Source organism: Capsicum annuum, chromosome 3 (assembly GCF_002878395.1).
Source record: "Capsicum annuum cultivar UCD-10X-F1 chromosome 3, UCD10Xv1.1, whole genome shotgun sequence".
Lineage (NCBI taxonomy): Eukaryota > Viridiplantae > Streptophyta > Magnoliopsida > Solanales > Solanaceae > Capsicum > Capsicum annuum.
In genome coordinates, this window is record NC_061113.1 from 242,552,833 (window position 1) to 242,571,412 (window position 18,580).

Below are 18,580 nucleotides of genomic sequence, written 5' to 3' on the forward strand. Positions count from 1 at the left end.
TGAGTTACGTGGCCTACTATATATCAAATGAAATATCTTCGAGTCTTCTTTCCAACGCAACTAGTTTCACCTTAATCCGACATCGGGATAGAAAATTGTCCTCATTTTACTTCACAACATCCGTCTGTCAACAAGGTGATGACTTGAAGTGATAAGCCGTCAACTTAGTGATGAGCTATCAACCTCGTCGTCATTCTTAACCAGAAATTACCCTACATCCCTTAGGAACGGAGACGACTAGGTTGATAAGCCATCACCTAGGTCATCACCCTTAACCAGATAGGGTCCAAGTCCAGTTAGAGGCTGAGGACTAGGCTGATAAGTTATCAACTAGTCGACAAGCTGTCAACTAAGTCATCAACTAAAAATTCCTAAAATTTTTATTCAATTTCTTTAGGGGTATATTGGTCCTTTCCTCACCTCAAACCCTACCCCACGATTTAAAAACACTGTTTAAACATCAATTACCCATGATATGTTAGTTTCTCATCGTTCATTCTCTTCTCCACTATCCAAAGAGAAAAGTTAAGGATTGTTTAAAAAACTCATGCTTCCAAAACATAGATTCAAGGTATCAATAAGAAGTCGTATAAGCAACTATTCTTGAAATTAAATTTATCCACATGAAGTCATATTGCTAATAATTGTTGACTGCAAATTTGTCATCATTGGTACATCACTCACTATCTATACCACTATATATGCATGTTTCTATTTCAATTCAAACCATAAGCAATTACTCACCAGAAGAAAAATAAAAATCAAGTAAGAAAGAAGCATAAAGAGAAGGAAAAACAATGAAGTTTCAGGTGATAATTTTGGTGCTTTTGGCCTTGTTGTTAGCCACAACAAGTGCTCAACAATGTGGAAGACAAGCTGGAGGGCGTGTCTGTGCAAACAGGTTGTGCTGCAGCCAATTCGGGTTCTGTGGTACGACTCGGACAAACTGTGGACCTGGTTGCCAGAGCAATTGTCGCCGTTATGCCACTGACACCACTGGCGAAGGTGAAAATGTTAACAATGCTGAACTCAAGAATAATGGCGGTCCCAACTAATAAACTCATGATACCTCTCTAAAAGGAATAAGGTATAATATTAGTTGTTGTGTGTTTAAAATAAGTTGTAATTTCAGAATAAAGTGAGAGGTCGTTGTACAACTTTCACTGGGACTTCAGTGTCATATGTGGAACACTATATATGTAACATTAACCTTTCTCTGGGATTTTCTAGTTCGTTAAGTAATACTAAAAATATTATATAAGTGCCAGAGCTATTTTTATATTAGGTATCAATGAGGATTTTTTCTAATACTTATGGGTGCAGTATTTATGTTATGTAATCTAGTTCTGTGCTTTACTATGAGTTTGTGTGGTATCTCGTGACTTGAGCTGGGGGTCTATCGGAAACAGCCTTTCTACTTCTTTAGAGGTAGAGGTATGGACTGCGTACATCTTACCCCCCCAGACCCCATTAGGTGGGAATACACTGGGTTTGTTGTTGTATCAATGAGGATTTTCGCAACTTTAAAATTGGTAGAGTTGCAGCAGCGCTATTCGAGATATAATTTAATTTTTGGCTCAACTAGCATCTAGTAAACAACATAACTTCACGTTGTGTATTTTTTATTTTCTCTCTCTTTTTTAATCTCTCTTTTGTTTTTTGATGATGTCGTATAGTTTCAATATAGTAGAAATATTGAGGAAATATCTTGCAAAAAGTAAGACATGGGTGTTTTTCTTGTTGGTTGATTATTTAATTGGTTTATCCCTCACGTGATTTGATATATAGAATATTTGTTAAATATATAGTACTATTAAAATATCAACGAGCTAAAAGATATAATAAAAATTTACGGGCATAAAATAATAGAACCCCTTAATTACAAAGTTGTGGAAAACTTTAGAAACATATTTGACAAGATATTTTTGGGTGAAATTTCTGCATGTATTTGACCATAGTGTTTGTTCCAAAAGGAACTTAAGAGAAAAGAATAGGACTGGAAAAAGGTCCACCCTTATAGAAGAGCTACAGAGGCGGATGTGAATTTAGTCCGAGCTAAGTTCACAGATATTTTCTTAAAGAAATGTATTCATATTTCACTTTTAAAAATTAATTAAAATTGAAATTTGACCCAAATACTAGTATTTTTTAGTATTTGAAAAATTTAATTATTTAATTTATATGATCCCATAAAATTAAAAATTGAAAAATTTACTCCCATAAAAAAGAAAAAATACAAGGTTGAAAGTTTTTCTTATTATTGGATTATCGATTCGATAATGGTTTAAGTTATTTTTTTAACGGGTGAAAAATATATATTTTTCTGTTTCAAAAAAGGCACCTAATTATAAAAATGTTGAACTATCATCATTTGTGCAATAGCTAATGTTATAGAGAAAGTTTAAAAAAATGCAATAAGAAGATTAATTTAAAAAGAAATTAAAAGATAAATCTTGCTTATGAAAAAAAAGTGAAAAAGGGGATTGTTCTTTCATATATTTATGAACAAGATAATATTGATAGTCTGTGAAACCACAATCATGAATCTATTTTTGGCAATTAAATCTTTAACTAATGCATTATGTTATTAATCCAAACAAAAATTTGAAGAAAATTAAGAGGAAATTTATCATCAACTTTATTTTTACTACCGAAGAAAAAAGAGAGTGAATTTCACATCATTAACCGGTTAAATCCATTATTTTGATCGAAGAGGACCCACATGAAATGTAGCGTCTATTGAAGTGTGTGACCATCTCATCTAAAGCTTAAGTTGTTTTTATTATTTAGTTAAATTCTCAACATACCCTCTCACCTGTGAGTCTGTTTTTTTTCATGGCCCACGCACGTGAAAATTCTTTTTAATAATGGGTGGCGATGAGTTTCGATCCCAGGACCTCTAACTACTCTGATACCATGTTGAAGTGTGACCATCCCATCTTAAAGCATATACTGTTAGAGAGAGCACACTTTTATTATTTAATTATATTCTCAACAACGTCATTTTATTTCATATGGTCCTCTTCAATGAAATAATGGACTTAAGTTCACCATTTCTGGACCCCATTGCCACATTCTCTGATAATAAATACTCCCTCCGTTTGGTTTTACTTAACACAATTTACTTGACACACTTTTTTTTTTTAACCGTGGTTTCCGGGTATCACTTTGCGAACCTAACTAGTTGTACCCACCGGCCCCCGCTGTTTCAAGACGGAGCTCCGGCTAGTTCCACGGGGCCCTGGATGCGCGACCGATTTTCAAAGCCTCCAGTGGCCCTGGTGGGACTCGAAATGGCGACCTGAAGGACTTTGTCCTCAGGCCTTTACCAGCTGAGCTACCACTTAGGGTTACTTGACGCACTTATTAAGAAAAATAATTAATACATGACTATTTTATCATACTACCCCTATTAAATGATGTTTATATTGTGTTTTGAAATTAATTTGGATAAAAAATAATTAATGCTAAGAATATAATAGAAAAAAAGAAAGAAGTCTTTGTTTCGTATGTCAAGACTCAGGCATTTCACCACCATCGTTGGAGGGGTGGAAGCCTGTTTGGCGGGTTGTTGAGGATACTTCATATGCCAATGGAGGACAGGATAGTTTTGATGAAAAAAAGGTAAATTTTTCATTTTCCTTAAGCTAGGGTTAAAAAAAAAATTGTCAAGTGCATTTGCTTTGTTTCATTTTCATTAAAGGTGATAACTTTTTCTTCTTTTTTTTTCCTGAGAAGTTGAGACTTGCTAAAACTTTAATATTTGTACTTTGTTTTAATTGAAAGCTTAACTATACTTACTTAAAACTCTCACTCAACTGAATTTATCTTATTTTCACTTGAAAGGTGAATTAGGGTTACTTCCATGTCTTCCTAAAGATAATTAAATATTAGTCAGTTTTAGAATAGATTAAACTAAAAAGTGCTTAAAAGCTAATAGCACCTAAAAATAAGTCAATCCAAGCGACCACTTAATCCATTCTCAAACTAACTAATATTTAATTATCTCTAGGAAGACATGAAAGTAACCCTAATTCATCTTTCAAGTGAAAACAAGATAAATTCAGTTGAGTGAGAGTTTTAAGTAAGTATAGTTAAGATTTCAATTAAAACAAAGTACAAATATTAAAGTTCTAACAAGTCTCAACTTCTCAGAAAAAAAAAAGATAAAAAAAAGTTATTACCTTTAATGAAAATGAAAGAAAGCAAATGGACTTGACAATGTTTTTTTTTTTAACCCTAGCTTAAGGAAAATGACAAATTTACCTTTTTGTCATCAAAGCTATCCTATCCTCTATTGGCATATGAAATATCCTAACAACCCGCCAAACAGGCTTCCACCCCTCCAACGTTGGTGGCGAAAGCTGCCATGTCTGAGGCTGGACATGTGAAACAAAGACTTCTTTCTTTTTTTCTTTTATATTCTTAACATTAATTACTTTTTATCCAAATTAATTTTAAAACACACTATAAAAATCATTTAATAGGGGTAGGATGATAAAATAGTCATGTTATTAATTATTTTTCTTAATAAGTACATCAAGTCAAATTGTGTTAAGTAAAACCAAACGGGGGGAGTATTTATTACTAGAGAATGGGACAGTGGGGCCCAGAAATGGCAGACTTGAGTCCATTATTTCACCGAAGAGAACCGTATGAAATGAAATGACGCTGTTGAGGATATAATTAAATAATAAAAGAGTACTCTCTCTAACAGTATACACTTTAAGATGAGATGATCACACACTTCAACATAGTATCAGAGCAGTTAGAGGTCCTGGGATCAAAACTCATCACTACCCATTATTAAAAAGAATTTTTGCGTGTTTGGGTTATGAAAAAAAATTAGACTCACACATGACAGGGCACTTTGAGAATATAGTTAACTAATAAAAACAGCTTAAGCTTTTAGATGAGATGGTCACACATAATAAGTGAATAATTTATCGATTTAACACTTAATAATTCATTAAATTTGTAAAAAGTTTTGTTAATCACACTTGTTACTGACGAAGATCATGGCAAATAATTCCACCGGTGGGGTAATCCTGCCTGAGGAATTTCCTCCTCTTCCATCTCAAAGCAACCAACCAGTTTTAACAACAATACAAACCAATCAGATAAATAACAAAGACCTGAACTGTTATGCAAATACACTAAAACCTAAGAAAAACCTCAAGACCATCCTAAGAGTGCCTGCTAGACCTGTTATTATGTTACATGGAGAGCCTAAAGTTACTTGGAAATCCTCAGAAGTTAAAAATCTCATTGTGCAAGAAAATCTCCAATATGCTATAGTTGGAAAGTTCTCATATGGTAAACCAGACATTAACATTTTAAGAAAGGCAATCCTGGGCAATGTGGAATAAAGCCAGAATGTACGACTGGAGCTCTGGACACAAGACACATCTTAATACGGTTGATTAGCCTTAAAGATTATGTACATATATTATCTACAACAGCCTTCTACATTAAATATAGGGACAGATATTGGCAGATGAGGACCCTTAAATGGGATCTATGGTTTGAGCCTGACGTAGAAACTATTGTTGGAGTAGCATAGATATCACTACCAGATTTGCCACCTCATTTTTTTTGCTAAGGAAGCAATTTTTTCTATAGACTCGGCTGTAGGGAAAACTTTAACGGTAGATATGGCTATAAAGAATCAAACATGACCTAGTTGTGTCAAAGTAAAGATTGGAGTGGATTTGGTAGCTAAATTAATTACCACAAAGGGTGAAAATAAATAAGGAAGATGATGTAACTGGAAAAATTAAGTCTAAATGGATACAGATCCAATATGACTATGTGCCAAAGTATTATAATGAGTGTTGCTTACAGGAACATGATGAGGCAACATGCTGGACAATACACCCAGAATTGTTAGAAGTACAAAAGGAAGAAAATATCAAAGAAAGGAAGGAAAGCAAAGATAAAGGAACCAAAAATAAAATCATCAATAATGGTAAGAGCATATACCAGAACAAGCAGGAATAGATAACAAGGAGGAACAAATATAAGATGGATAAGTATGGGCATATTGAAGCAGAATTGGAGTATAAGGATGATAATCCCTTTGGAGCTCTCAGAGAATAAGAAGAAGGCGAAAAGCAGATAGAGAAAGCAGAGTTATCGACTGATGTTCAAACAAAAGAGTGGGTGAATAGAGTTTTTGGAAAAGAGAAGGTATTGCAGGAAGAAAACGAGAAAGTTCAGAAATATGGAACTATTAAGGAAAAATCACCACAACAGAAGAAGGACAATTAAAAGAGTATTGAAGATAGTGAAAAATACATACAGAAAGAGGTGACTACCACATCAGGAGATAATGAAGCATATAACATAGAAGATCAAGGAGAAGAGGAAAGATATAAAGGGAGCTATGGTTCTATATACAGCAAAAATTGTAGAAGCTCCACCTTTAGATCAGATCATGCCCCCTTGTTACTGATTTTAGGCACTACTAATGAAAACATAGTCAAAAGCTTTAGATTCCCAAACTTTTGGCTATAGGAGGATAGCTTTATGTAGGTAGTGAGACAACACTGGAAAGTTAATTTTCATGCAAATCCATTTAGCATGTTTCACTACAAGTTGAAGATATTAAAGAAAGCACTAACCCAGTGGAGTAAGAAAATTTTCGGCAACATATTCCAAGAGATAGCAAATTTGGAAGATGTAATAAAAGTGGTTGAATCACATTTTAAAACCGAACCCAATGTAGCTAATAGGGAGAAGTTGCATGAAGCACAGGCAAAGTTGAAATTATACTTGCACAGAGAAGAGAAATTCTTGAAACAGAAGGAAGGTATGCAGTGGTCCAAGGATGGAAAAAGTAATACAAAGTTCTTTCACACTATAGTTAATGGGAGAAGATGGAGAATTAAAGTGAACAAAACTCAGAATGAAGAAGAGGAGTGGATGGAAAACCAAGAGGACATTGTTGATGCTACTGGTGAGTTCTATAGAAATCAATTTAAACGACAAGAAGGGGATTTTGAATATGCCATGATAGAAGGTTTGCCGAATGTTTTGAGTGACGAGGAAAGTGAAAACATGCATGCAGAGCCTACAATTAAAAAAGTTTATCAAGCTGTTATGGGATTAAATAGACATAGCACACGAGGCCCAGATAGAATGATAGATGCATTTTATCAAGACGCCTGGGAAGCATAAAGCATGATATGTATGATATGGTGAAACCTTTCTTTGCAGGAGCGGAATTACCTAGGTTTGTAATGCATACGAATCTAGTTCTTATTCCTAAAAAGGCAAATGCCAGCCATTTTTCAGACCCAAAGCCTATTTCCTTGAGTAATTTTGTTAATAAAATCTTCTCAAGGATAATGCATAAAAGAATAAAGAAAATCCTACCAAAACTAATCTCTAATGAGCAATCTGGTTTTGTACAAGGTAGAAGCATTGCAGAGAATGTGCTCTTGGTGTAAGAGATCATTACAAAAATAAATAAAAGGGGGAAACCAACCAACTTAGTCATAAAGTTGGACATGATGAAAACGTATGACAGGGTGGAATCTCTTTTCCTTTTGAAGGTCCTTCAAAAGATTGGTTTCAGTGAACAAATGATAGACATGGTGTTTAGATTAATTGGTATTCTATATTAATCAATGGACAACCGAATGATTATTTCAAATCATCTAGGGGTCTTAAACAGGGAGACCCACCATCTCCTACTTTGCTTATTATAGCAGCTGAGGTTCTTTCTCGAGCATTAAAAGGTTTACTAGAGGTGAAGGATTTTAAAAATTTGGAATGCCTAAAGGAAGTCCCAAAATTAATCACTTGACATTTGCAGATGATATGATAATTTTGTGCAAGACAGAGGTAAGGACAATGTAATTGGTAGAAGATATACTGGACAAGTATGAAAAGGTGTCGGGGCAAAAAGTTAATAAAGAAAAGAGTTCCATATACCTTCATCACGGTGTACCAAGTGGACAGGTGATAATTGTTGAAATAGCAACAGGCATCCAAAGAAAGAAATTTCCTTTCAACTATTTAGGATGTCCTATCTTTTATAAAAGAAAGTAGAAGAATTACTATAATCAACTGATGCAGCGAGTAAGTTCTAAATTACAAGCGTGGAAACAAAAGCTTCTTTCTTACGGAGAAAGAGCAATTTTAATAAAGAATGTTCTTAAAAGTGCTCCTATACATTGTCTGTCTATGATGAATCCTCTGCTAAATGTTTTGACTCAATTATATAGAATGATGACTCGATTCTTTTGGAGTAGTTGTATTGGGGGAAGAGGCAGATATTGGAATAGATGGTCAAATCTATGTCTACCAGAAAAGGAAGGAGGGTTGGGCTTTCGGCTAATGCATGGTGTTTCAACAGCTCTGTTTTGTAAACTATGGTGGAATTTTAGAACAAAATAATCCATTTGGAGCACATCCATGCAAAATAAATACGGTAGGAAAACGGATTGTAATCTAGTGATGTGGAAAGTGGGTGGTGGTTCACAGGTATGGAAGAAGATGCTACAAGCCAGATACCTAATAGAACACCAAATCTTTTGGAATTGTAAATAAGGAACATCTTCTTTTTGGCATGATAATTGGACAGGAATGGGGTATTTATATACTATCACAGGAGAAGATCGGGAATGGGATGATAATATTAATATAGTACTGAAGGACGTGGTAACTGAAGGACAGTGTGAAGTCAATAGATTGAAGGATATATTGCCACAGGAAATTGTTGAGCATATTACCTAGAATGTTAAGCCTCCAAACTCGGATTTGGATGACAAACTTTATTGTATGCTGGATACTAAAGGAAGGTTCACTGTTAAATCAACATGGAATTACATAAGGCACAGAGATGATCACAATAAAATATATGATTGTATGTGGACTAAGGGACTTCCATTTAAGATTACTTTTTTAATGTGGTGATTATAGAAATTCAAAATTTCAGTTGATGATCGAGTGAGAAGATAGGGCATAGAGGGACCATCTAAATGTTGGTGTTGTGAAGGACCTGCTCAGGAAACGATGACTCATGTATTCCTAAGGTCAACAGTTGCTAACAGGACTTGATCCTATTTTTGTTATTTTGTAGGTAGACATTTTGAAGGGCTATCGCTAAGAGAAGTGATCATGGAATGGTGGGGATATAAAGCTAAGAAGGCTTTAAACCCATATTATAAAGCTTTGCCAAGTATTAAAGTATGGGAACTGTGGAAAAGAAGAAATGCAAGCAAACATGATGGGAGGCTCTGGACTTATCAAAGAACTGTACAAAATATCATGAGAACAATTCACATGCTAATAAAGGTTAGAAAGAAAAATTGGAATTTCACAGAAATTGGCCTAACTTAATTCACACACTGGAGGAATTCAAGTCGAGTTTGAAAGTCATTAAGGTCGTTTGGGAGTTTCCTACAATAGGGTGGGTGAAATACAACATAGATGGAGCTTTTAGAGGCAATCCTAAACTAAGATCTCATGCGTTTTGTCTAAGGGATGAAAATGGAGATATTCTACATGTTGAAGCAGCTAGAATGGAAGAAACCACTAATACAGTGGCCGAGGCTACAATAGTATTAAAGGCAACTGCTCATTTTAAACAATCCTCATATGGGAAAGCAATTATAAAAACATATTCTCTACTAATTCAAAAAGTGTTGATTGGTGAGTGGGACTGTTCGTGGTGCATAGCAGATATTATTTTAGAGACAAAGGCAAATATGGTGTGTAAGCAAGTAGACGTGCAACATATATACGGAGAAGGTAATAGATTAGCAGATTTTTTTAGCTAATTATGCTATAGACAATGATAATTTCTCCTAGAGAGATTTCAAGGGCATGCATTCTAAAGGCAGGAGAATACTGAACAACGATAAATTAAACAGCCCGTACTTAAGACTTTCACCTATTAGGGGATAAATGAGGCTAAGGAGGCTAAAGGACATATTTTTTCACAACATACATTTACATAGATGCTGGACAAACAGCTCAAAAAGTGAAATCCTAACTAGCCTAGGCTACAATTGCCTTAAAAAAGGACCAGGCAGAATGGGAGAGGCTGAGAGGTACTTACTTTCGAAAGCTAATAAACAGAGATCCGAATCTGAATGTAAATTCACACTATTGATGACCTAAAGCTGCAAAAGAATGAAATGAAGGTTGAAGTTTGGAGGCAACATGTTGTTCAGGTGAAAATGAGAAAAGGAAAGATAAGGAAATAAAGAAAAGGAAACCATACAAGGCAATTTTATGTCCGAAATGGATGTGGGCTTTGGCAGAATGGGTTGTTTTTTTATTTTAAAATTTTTGGACTTTGTTTGCATTTTATTTTCGTTTGGGTTTTGAATCTTTGTGTAATTTTCTTTTCATCAATAAAAACCAAAAATTCATTTAAAAAAAAAAAAGAGATGGTCACACACTTCAATAGATGCCACATTTCATGTGGGTTCTCTTCGATCAAAATAATGGACTTAACCCGTTAATGATGTGAAACTCACTCCTTTTTTTCTTCGGTAGTAAAAATAAAGTTGATGATAAGTTTCCTCTCGATTTTCTTAAAATTTTTGTTTGGATTAATAAGATATGGCATAAATTAAAGATTTAATTGCCCAAAATAAATTCATGATTTTGGTTTCAAAAATTATTGTAATCAAACAATCTTATCAATATATTATCTTGTTCATAAATATATGAAAAAACAATCCCCTTTTCCACTTTTTTTTCATAAGCAAGATTTATCTTTTAATTTCTTTTTAAATTAATCTGCTTATTGCATTTTTTGAAACTTTCTCTATAATATTAGCTATTGCATAGATGATAATAGTTCAAAATTTTTATAATTAGGTGCCTTTTTTTGAAAAAGAAAAATATTTTTTTTTACCCATTAAAAAAATAACTTAAACCATTATCGAATCGATAATTCAATAATAAGAAAAACTTACAACCTGGTATTTTTCTTTTTTATGGGAATAAATTTTTCAATTTTTAATGTTTATGGGATCATATAAATTAAATAATTCAATTTTTCAAATACTAAAAATACTAGTATTTGGGCCAAATTTTAATTTTTATGAATTTTTAAAAGTGAAATATTTTTCTGAACACTATGGTTAAATACATGCAGAAATTTCACCAAAAAATGTCTTGTCAAATATATTTCTAAAATTTTTCACAACTTTCTAGTTACGGAGTTCGATTATTTTATGCCCGTAAAATTTTATTATATCCTTTAGCTTGTTAATATTTTAATAGTACTATATATTTGACGAATATCCTATATATCAAATCACGTGAGGGGTAAACCCATTAAATAATCAACCAACAAGAAAAACACCCATGTCTTACTTTTAGCCAGATATTTCCTCAATATTTCCATTATATTGAAACTATACGAAATCATCATAAAACAAAAGAGAGATTAAAAAAGAGAGAGAAAATAAAAAATACACAAACATGAAGTTACGTTGTTTACCAGATGACAGTCGAGCCAGAAATTAAATTATATCAGTCGAATAGAACGGCTGCAACTCGATCAATTTTAAAGTTGTGAAAATCCTCATTGATACCTAATATAAAAATAACTCTGACACTTATATAATACTAATCACGTGTACGTGTTTTGCACGTGAGTGTCGTGGTGATAAATAAAATTATATATAAAGAAATAAAATTATTTAAAAATAGCAATAATGTTATATCTATTTAAAAGATATAATTTGACACTATAAGTATTTCATCTTAGTCAATAAAATTATATATATACAATGAAAAATTTAATGAATTAAAAATTTCTGCTCACCAAAGAAAAAATGTAGAGAAAAATTAAGCTATAGAGGAACGTTTGTCGTATCTATACGTCGTATTGAATTTTAAAAAAAAATAATATTAGTACTCTACAATCCATTTTAGGGCTGAGACTAATATTCATGATATAAAATATAACAGAAAGGGAGAAAAAATTTAGAAATTAAGAGAGTGCAAATAACAAAACACTCCGTAAGACTATACTATTATCTTTCAATCTTGTCCAACATCGCTTCTCTACCTTGCTACAACTAATGGCCGTACATGCACAAATATTTTACACTCTTCAATTACTCAAAATCAATATTATATATGTCTTTAATAAAAGAATGTACATAATTAAATATAAATTCTTACCTGATACACTTACGACAATATTATGATACATATTGGATGCGTTAACCTCAATTTCTTTGTGACTAATAAATTAACCCACATATGATCGACAAAAAAAAATTATTGAGAGAATAATTTCCTTCTAAATAATAAATGTAGATATCAATAGATCATCTAACTTTCGAAAATAATATATCATGTGTTAATTTAAATTGGTAGAAGTTACGCCTCAATTATCCGTGTTCTTTTGAAGCTTCTAATTTGAATTAAAATTTTCATCCTTATCGCATTCTTCCAGATGAGGTCACAACCTATCAAACATAAATTATAACAAAATCTCAAAAGTTAAGGATAGAATCCCAAAATACATCAAATCACATAGTTAGGCAACTAAAACAACATTTAAAAGCAAAGAACAACCTAATAAGAGAAATTTAAAGTGCAACGAAAATACAAATTAAATAGAAAAGCAAAGAGAAGAATACTTAGATGCTAACTTTAAAAAATAAAATTTACTTAATTTTTTTTCTATTTTAAGTAAAATTCTTGCCAAAATAACCTATCTATTTTTGTTAAATTATTGTTGAAAAGGGTCTTACAAATTCAGTCAAGAAGCTACTACTAAAGTAGTAATTGGCTAGTAATTAAGTTCATATTTAGTCACGTAAAAGTTTTTTTTTTTAAAGATTAATATATAGTTCCTCAAATATAAATTACTCACTGAAATTAATAGTAATTTTTATTATGTTTAAATAAGGAAAGATTTAATAACCAATTTTCAGTAGGACACCTAAAATATTATAAAATAATTAATTAATAGTAATTTTTATTATGTTTAAATAAGGAAAGATTTAATAACCATTTTTTTAGAAGGACATCTAAAATATTATAAAATAATTAAATAATAATTTAGTAAAATTGTAAATGACAGATTTATCTATTGCTAGGTCTTTTAATGAAGGGCAAAAAGTTCAAATCACTTTTCTAAGGGTCTTCACACTTTTAATATATTATAGATAGATTATAGATTATAGATATAGATTCTAGATAGATAGATATAGATTTTTAGTATTATTTAACGAACATTAATAAATATAACATAGAAAATCCCAGAGAAAGGATAATGTTACATGAGAAAATTGAAGGAAAAGTGTATTTTAAGTCTTGAATGAAGGATCGGTGACATTGACCAACTTAAAGGGTCAAACATCATTAGGAAGTTGATTAAGTTAATTAAGGACTTGATTAATATTTTCAAAATGTTCTAATCTTTTCAAAAATACAAATCAACCCGCACGCCTCTTCAATCCAAATCAACCAGTCTCTCTCCCCTCTCTCTCGATAACTTCTCTCAACTTTCACCCAATCAACAGTTCTGCAAAATTCTCCCTTCAATCCATGGTGAATTCAATCTTTGACGAAAAATAGTCGGGCGAGCTCCCTTTCGAATTTCAACCGTCAATCGACGTGAAGACTTCTCCAGTGAAAACTTTTACTTCTTCGTCGTCCCATATCCTTTTTCACAGGTAAAAAATTATGAAGAAACAGAGGAACTTGAGCCAACTACTCTTCTAGTATTGAAATGTGGACTGAATAAAACCCTAATTTTTGGCATTTCTTCTTCTTGTTGTCGTACTATTGATTGGGATTTGTTGGTGATTTTAGTTCATAGTTGATGTTCTTAGTGTGTGTGTGTTTAACGCCCCAAAACCAGGTCCCGAGATGTCACATGGTGCTTAAAGCTATAAGTAGCCCCAAGTTAACCCTTTGAGCCTGCTACTTCATATAATGACTTACTTAGAGGTGAAATAAATAAAACACTGATATTGTCATATCAAATGGTAAGAAATACGAAGAAAATACTCTGTCCAAACAGTCAAATATTTGAAATCTCAACGTACTAACAAATTAGTAACTAGTCTGACAAAGCCTCTACTACTCAAAAACTAGGGAGCCATTGGGACAGATCCCCAATTGACTCATACTCAACTGAAAAAAGGGTAAACAACTACTAAATAAACTGAATGTCCGAAGATAAGCGGTCCCTGAACCATGAGGACTCACCACTGCTAAAATGTAGATGAAAGTGCTCAAGAATCACTGACGAGGCTAGGACTGAGCACCTGAAGCTAAATTATAAGACAATGTAGCACACAGACGTATATGTGAATAAGTACTTTGGGAATTTACTGAGCATATGGGGGTGTATGCAATTAAATAATCAATATCATAAAGCTTTATAGAAAACATGCATGCTATAACAGATGACTCACATAGCTTGAATAAAACCGTCACGATTATGAATAAGGAAGCATATAATGAAAATCACGTGAGTCATCACACTTTATTCTCAATCTGCTTTCTTTCTTTGTTCTCAAACTTGTAAACTAGATGAAATCTTAAAATATCAACTTTTAGGACATATGTTTAAATCTTGTGTGAACAAGTAACTTCTTTAAGACTCAAACATCATGACACTTGAAGATCGTAGACATTCTTAGAATCATAACTTTGAAAATACATAAAATCTTATCTTAAATAGAATGGAGGACTACTTGGGAACTTGGGAGACTTCGGACTCTTATGGATTTAGGACACTTGAAAACTTGGGACTTTAAGACTTTATAACTTTAGGATTGGGAGTTTCTTCTAACCAACATAAACCATGTGAGCTACATGGATTCTAACGTCTTGCCCACATTAGGGAGAGATGTTCTTTCCTTGCCATCGGAGTAGAACCTTTACTTTTAGTGATCACTAGCTTAACCCACTTGGGGTAAATCAGAAACCTACGGGGGCATGAGACCTTGAAATCAAGCCCAACTCGGTGATAAATACTACTCCCATACTAAGGTCAAACTTTAAGAAAATCTACCTTAAAAACTACAACAATCTGTAATGGGAGTCAAAATGCTTCCCTTTTTTTTTATCTCAAATCAAAAGATGTGGATTTCTTTCTTATCTTAGGATCAAAATCATTTCTTTTCTTGAAATCTTGATAGACTTGTCATGAATAAGCTTTAAAACTTCAAAAACATGGGAATTTAAGCACTCTTATTGAAACACCTTAGAGGCTATTAATAATTCATTCTTAAAGAATCAATATTTCACAATAAAGCTCATTTTATGACGATAATCTTGGAAGTCCTCGAAAACATCATATCAATATAGGAATAAGCAATTTATAACATGAATTATCAATTCAAATCATACTTAAACAAGATAGTCATGCAATTCAAGTTTTGAACAAGTTATAATGTTATAAATTCGAAATATAGCAAAATAGTCATGAACTCTTCTTGAAAATGCGAAATTCTTTAAGAAAACTAAAAATTTTGGGCACAAGAACGAAAGAGGTGTTCTTTTTCAAACCCCACATACCTTAAACTTTGAAGCTTTGAATGAGATCTTAACTTTAGGACTCTATTCGCAAAAATAATAGGTGTTTCTTGTAGCCCTCAGAATGGGGATTCCAAATCTCGAAGAATTATCAAAAACTCACGGTTGAATCTTGAGATATATGGATTTTTAGGTTGAAAACCTAATGGGTGTTCTTTATGATTTTGAGAGATAATGAGCATATTTTGATGTTCTAGGGATTAAATCTCGTGTTAGAGATGATAAGGGGTTGAAAAATACCATATTTAACCTTAATGAGTCGGAGAAGGAAGCCGAAAATTGGCCCCAGGCTATACCCAGGGCGGCGCCCTACTTGGACCCCCGGTCTAGCTTGGGCGGTGCCCTACTTAGACCCCCGATCTAGCCTAGGCGGCGCCCTGCTTAGACCGGTGGTCTAAGTGAGGCGATGCGGGCTTATACTCTTTTGCTACTGGAATGGCATACCAAACATACCCTTACGCTCGTCTAAAAATTCCGAAACCTACTCGAGATGTACTCTAATCTTGTCCCATCATAACACAAAAAAAAATTAAGAAACTATGTTGGGAAGGTCGTAAAATAATTCAAGGAAGATTGAAGGCTCAAAATAAACTCAGTGTTGGTTACTTTGGATACTTAGCTAGAATTCTAAGTGTTAAGATTCTTTTGACTTATTTAGAATGTTTTAACGATGAAGAAACTTTATGGGATCTTACAATTTCTCTCCCTTGGGAACATTCATCCTCGAATGTCACTAGATATATCAAGAACACAAAGGAAACTAAGGATAAACAGTTGAAAAAACTTGTTAAAATGACTCTACTTCACTCTAAACTTTTGGATACTTCACAAAATGCTTAAACTCATAAGAGGAATAGCTATATAGCTGCAACTTTAATAAAAAGGGATTGAATTAAGAAAGGTTGGTACCTTTGGCTTGATATGAACTTGCGGAGAAGAGGTGCGGGTACTTGGATTGCATATATGCTTCGGTTTCCCAAGTTACACCCTCAACTGACTTGTTTTGCCACAAAACTTTGACTAAGGGAACCTCTTTATTCCTTAGTCTACGGACTTGGTAATCTAAGATCTCAACTGGAATCTCATCAAAAGAAAGTTTGTTCTGAACATCAGGGCCTTTCGAAGGATCTACTACCATGGACTCACCAATATGCTTCTTAAGAATGGAAACATAAAAGACCGGATGAACAACTGAATACTCTGCAGGAAACTCAACTTCATAAGCTACTCTTCCAACACGTCTTAGAATTCTATAAGGGCCAACATACCGGGGGCTAAGTTTCCCCTTCTTTCCAAACCTCTTTACCCTTTTCATGGGTGAAGTTTTTAGATATACTAAATCATCAACTTTAAACTCAAGGTCTCTTCTACTCACATCGGCATATGATTTCTGACAACTTTGAGCTATTTTCAATCTCTCCCTAATTAACTTGACCTTCTCCATAGCTTCAAACACTGCATCAAGTCCGGTTAAAACAGCTTCACCCACTTCAAACCAACCTATGGGTGATGTACATCTTCTACCATACAAAGCCTTAAATGGTGTCATCTGGATGCTAGAGTGATAACTATTATTATATGCAAACTTAACTAGTGGCAAATGCTCATCCCAACTACCTTTGAAATCAAAAGCACATGCTCTCACCATGTCCTCCAAAGTCTAGATGGTCCTCTTAGCCTGACCATCTATCTGTGGATGAAAAGAGGAACCCAAATGTACTTGGGTACCAAGGCCTCTCTAAAAATCTCTCTAAAACTGCGAAGTAAACTGAGTACCCCTATCTGAGATGATAGACAAGGGAACTCCATGCAATCTCACTAACTTTTGGAGATACAATTTGGCATAATCCTCCGTTGTATAAGATGTATGCACTGGCAAAACATACGCAAACTTAGTCAACCTACCTACAACAACCCAAATGGAGTCATGATGATGACACGAAAGAGGTAAACTAGTCACAAAATACACATTCAACTCCTCCCACTTCTAAGTGGGAATGCCAAACTCTTACATCTTACCACCAGGCCTTTGATGCTCTACCTTAACCTGTTGGCAAGTTTCATACTTTGCAATAAACTCTGCTATATCCTTCTTTATTCCACTGTACCAATAGATTTCCCACAAGTCAGGGTATATCTTGGTAGCGTTGGGATGAATAGATATCGTGCACCATGCGCTTCAGCCATAACTCTTTGCCTCAGATCAACACAAGAAACACACAGTCTAACCTGCAATCTCAACACACCATATCCCCCTTGGGAGAAAACCTCTACCTTTTGGCCATTGACTGACTCCTTCAGTCTGACCAAACTAGCATGTAAGTCTTGTTTCTCCTTCACTTCAGAAACTAAAGAGGATTCAGAACTACTCTGCACTAGCATACTCTCCTCAATGAAATCAAACAACCTAACACCCAATCTAGCCAAACGTTGCTCTTCATGGACTAACTCCTTTTTATCTTTCCCTACATGAGAAACACTACCCATGGATAACCTTCTAAGGGCATCTGTCACTACATTGGCCTTAACCGTATGATATAACACACTCATATCAAAATCCTTTAAAAACTCTAACCACCTTCTTTGTCTAAGGTTCAACTCTCTCTGGGAAAACACATACTGAAGGCTCTTGTGATCAGTAAACACATCAACATAAACACCAAAAAGATAGTGTCTCCAGATTTGTAAAGCAAAGACAATAGCAGCTAATTCAAGTTCACGGGTTGGGTAATTCTTCTCATAAGGCTTCAAATGTCTATAGCCATAGGCTATAACTTTACCTATCTGTATCAACACAAAACCCAAACCAACCCTAGAAGCATCACAATATACCACAAAACCATCCGTACCATCAGGTAGAGTCAACACAGGGGATGAAGTGAGTCGAGTCTTTAACTCCTGAAAGCTCTTCTCACAAGAATCTAACCAAAGAAACTTAACTTTCTTTTGGGTCAACTGAGTCATAGGAGATGCAATAGAAGATAAACCTTCAACAAAGCGGCGGTAATAGCTAGCTAAACCCAAGAAACTCCTAATGTCAGATGGA

The 18,580-nt window shown here is 33.8% G+C and overlaps 2 protein-coding genes across 2 annotated transcripts; both read left to right on the plus strand.

Annotated features, from left to right (window-relative positions):
* The first annotated feature begins 711 nt into the window (after positions 1 to 711).
* On the plus strand, positions 712 to 1,261 carry LOC124897136 (morintide mO1-like). Its single transcript, XM_047409638.1, has one exon. The coding sequence runs from the start codon at positions 798 to 800 to the stop codon at positions 1,053 to 1,055; it is 258 nt and encodes an 85-aa protein (XP_047265594.1). The 5' UTR covers positions 712 to 797; the 3' UTR covers positions 1,056 to 1,261.
* Positions 1,262 to 6,582: 5,321 nt separating this feature from the next.
* Positions 6,583 to 7,179, plus strand: LOC124896867. The gene has a single exon (XM_047408722.1). It carries the CDS (start codon positions 6,583 to 6,585, stop codon positions 7,177 to 7,179), a length of 597 nt encoding a protein of 198 aa, XP_047264678.1.
* The last annotated feature ends 11,401 nt before the right edge of the window (positions 7,180 to 18,580 follow it).

What these genes read in the sequence shown, in the direction of transcription:
- LOC124896867 (XM_047408722.1), top strand. Translation starts at nt 6,583, where the DNA reads ATGTTTCACTACAAGTTGAAGATATTAAAGAAAGCACTAACCCAGTGG.
- LOC124897136 (XM_047409638.1), top strand. Translation starts at nt 798, where the DNA reads ATGAAGTTTCAGGTGATAATTTTGGTGCTTTTGGCCTTGTTGTTAGCC.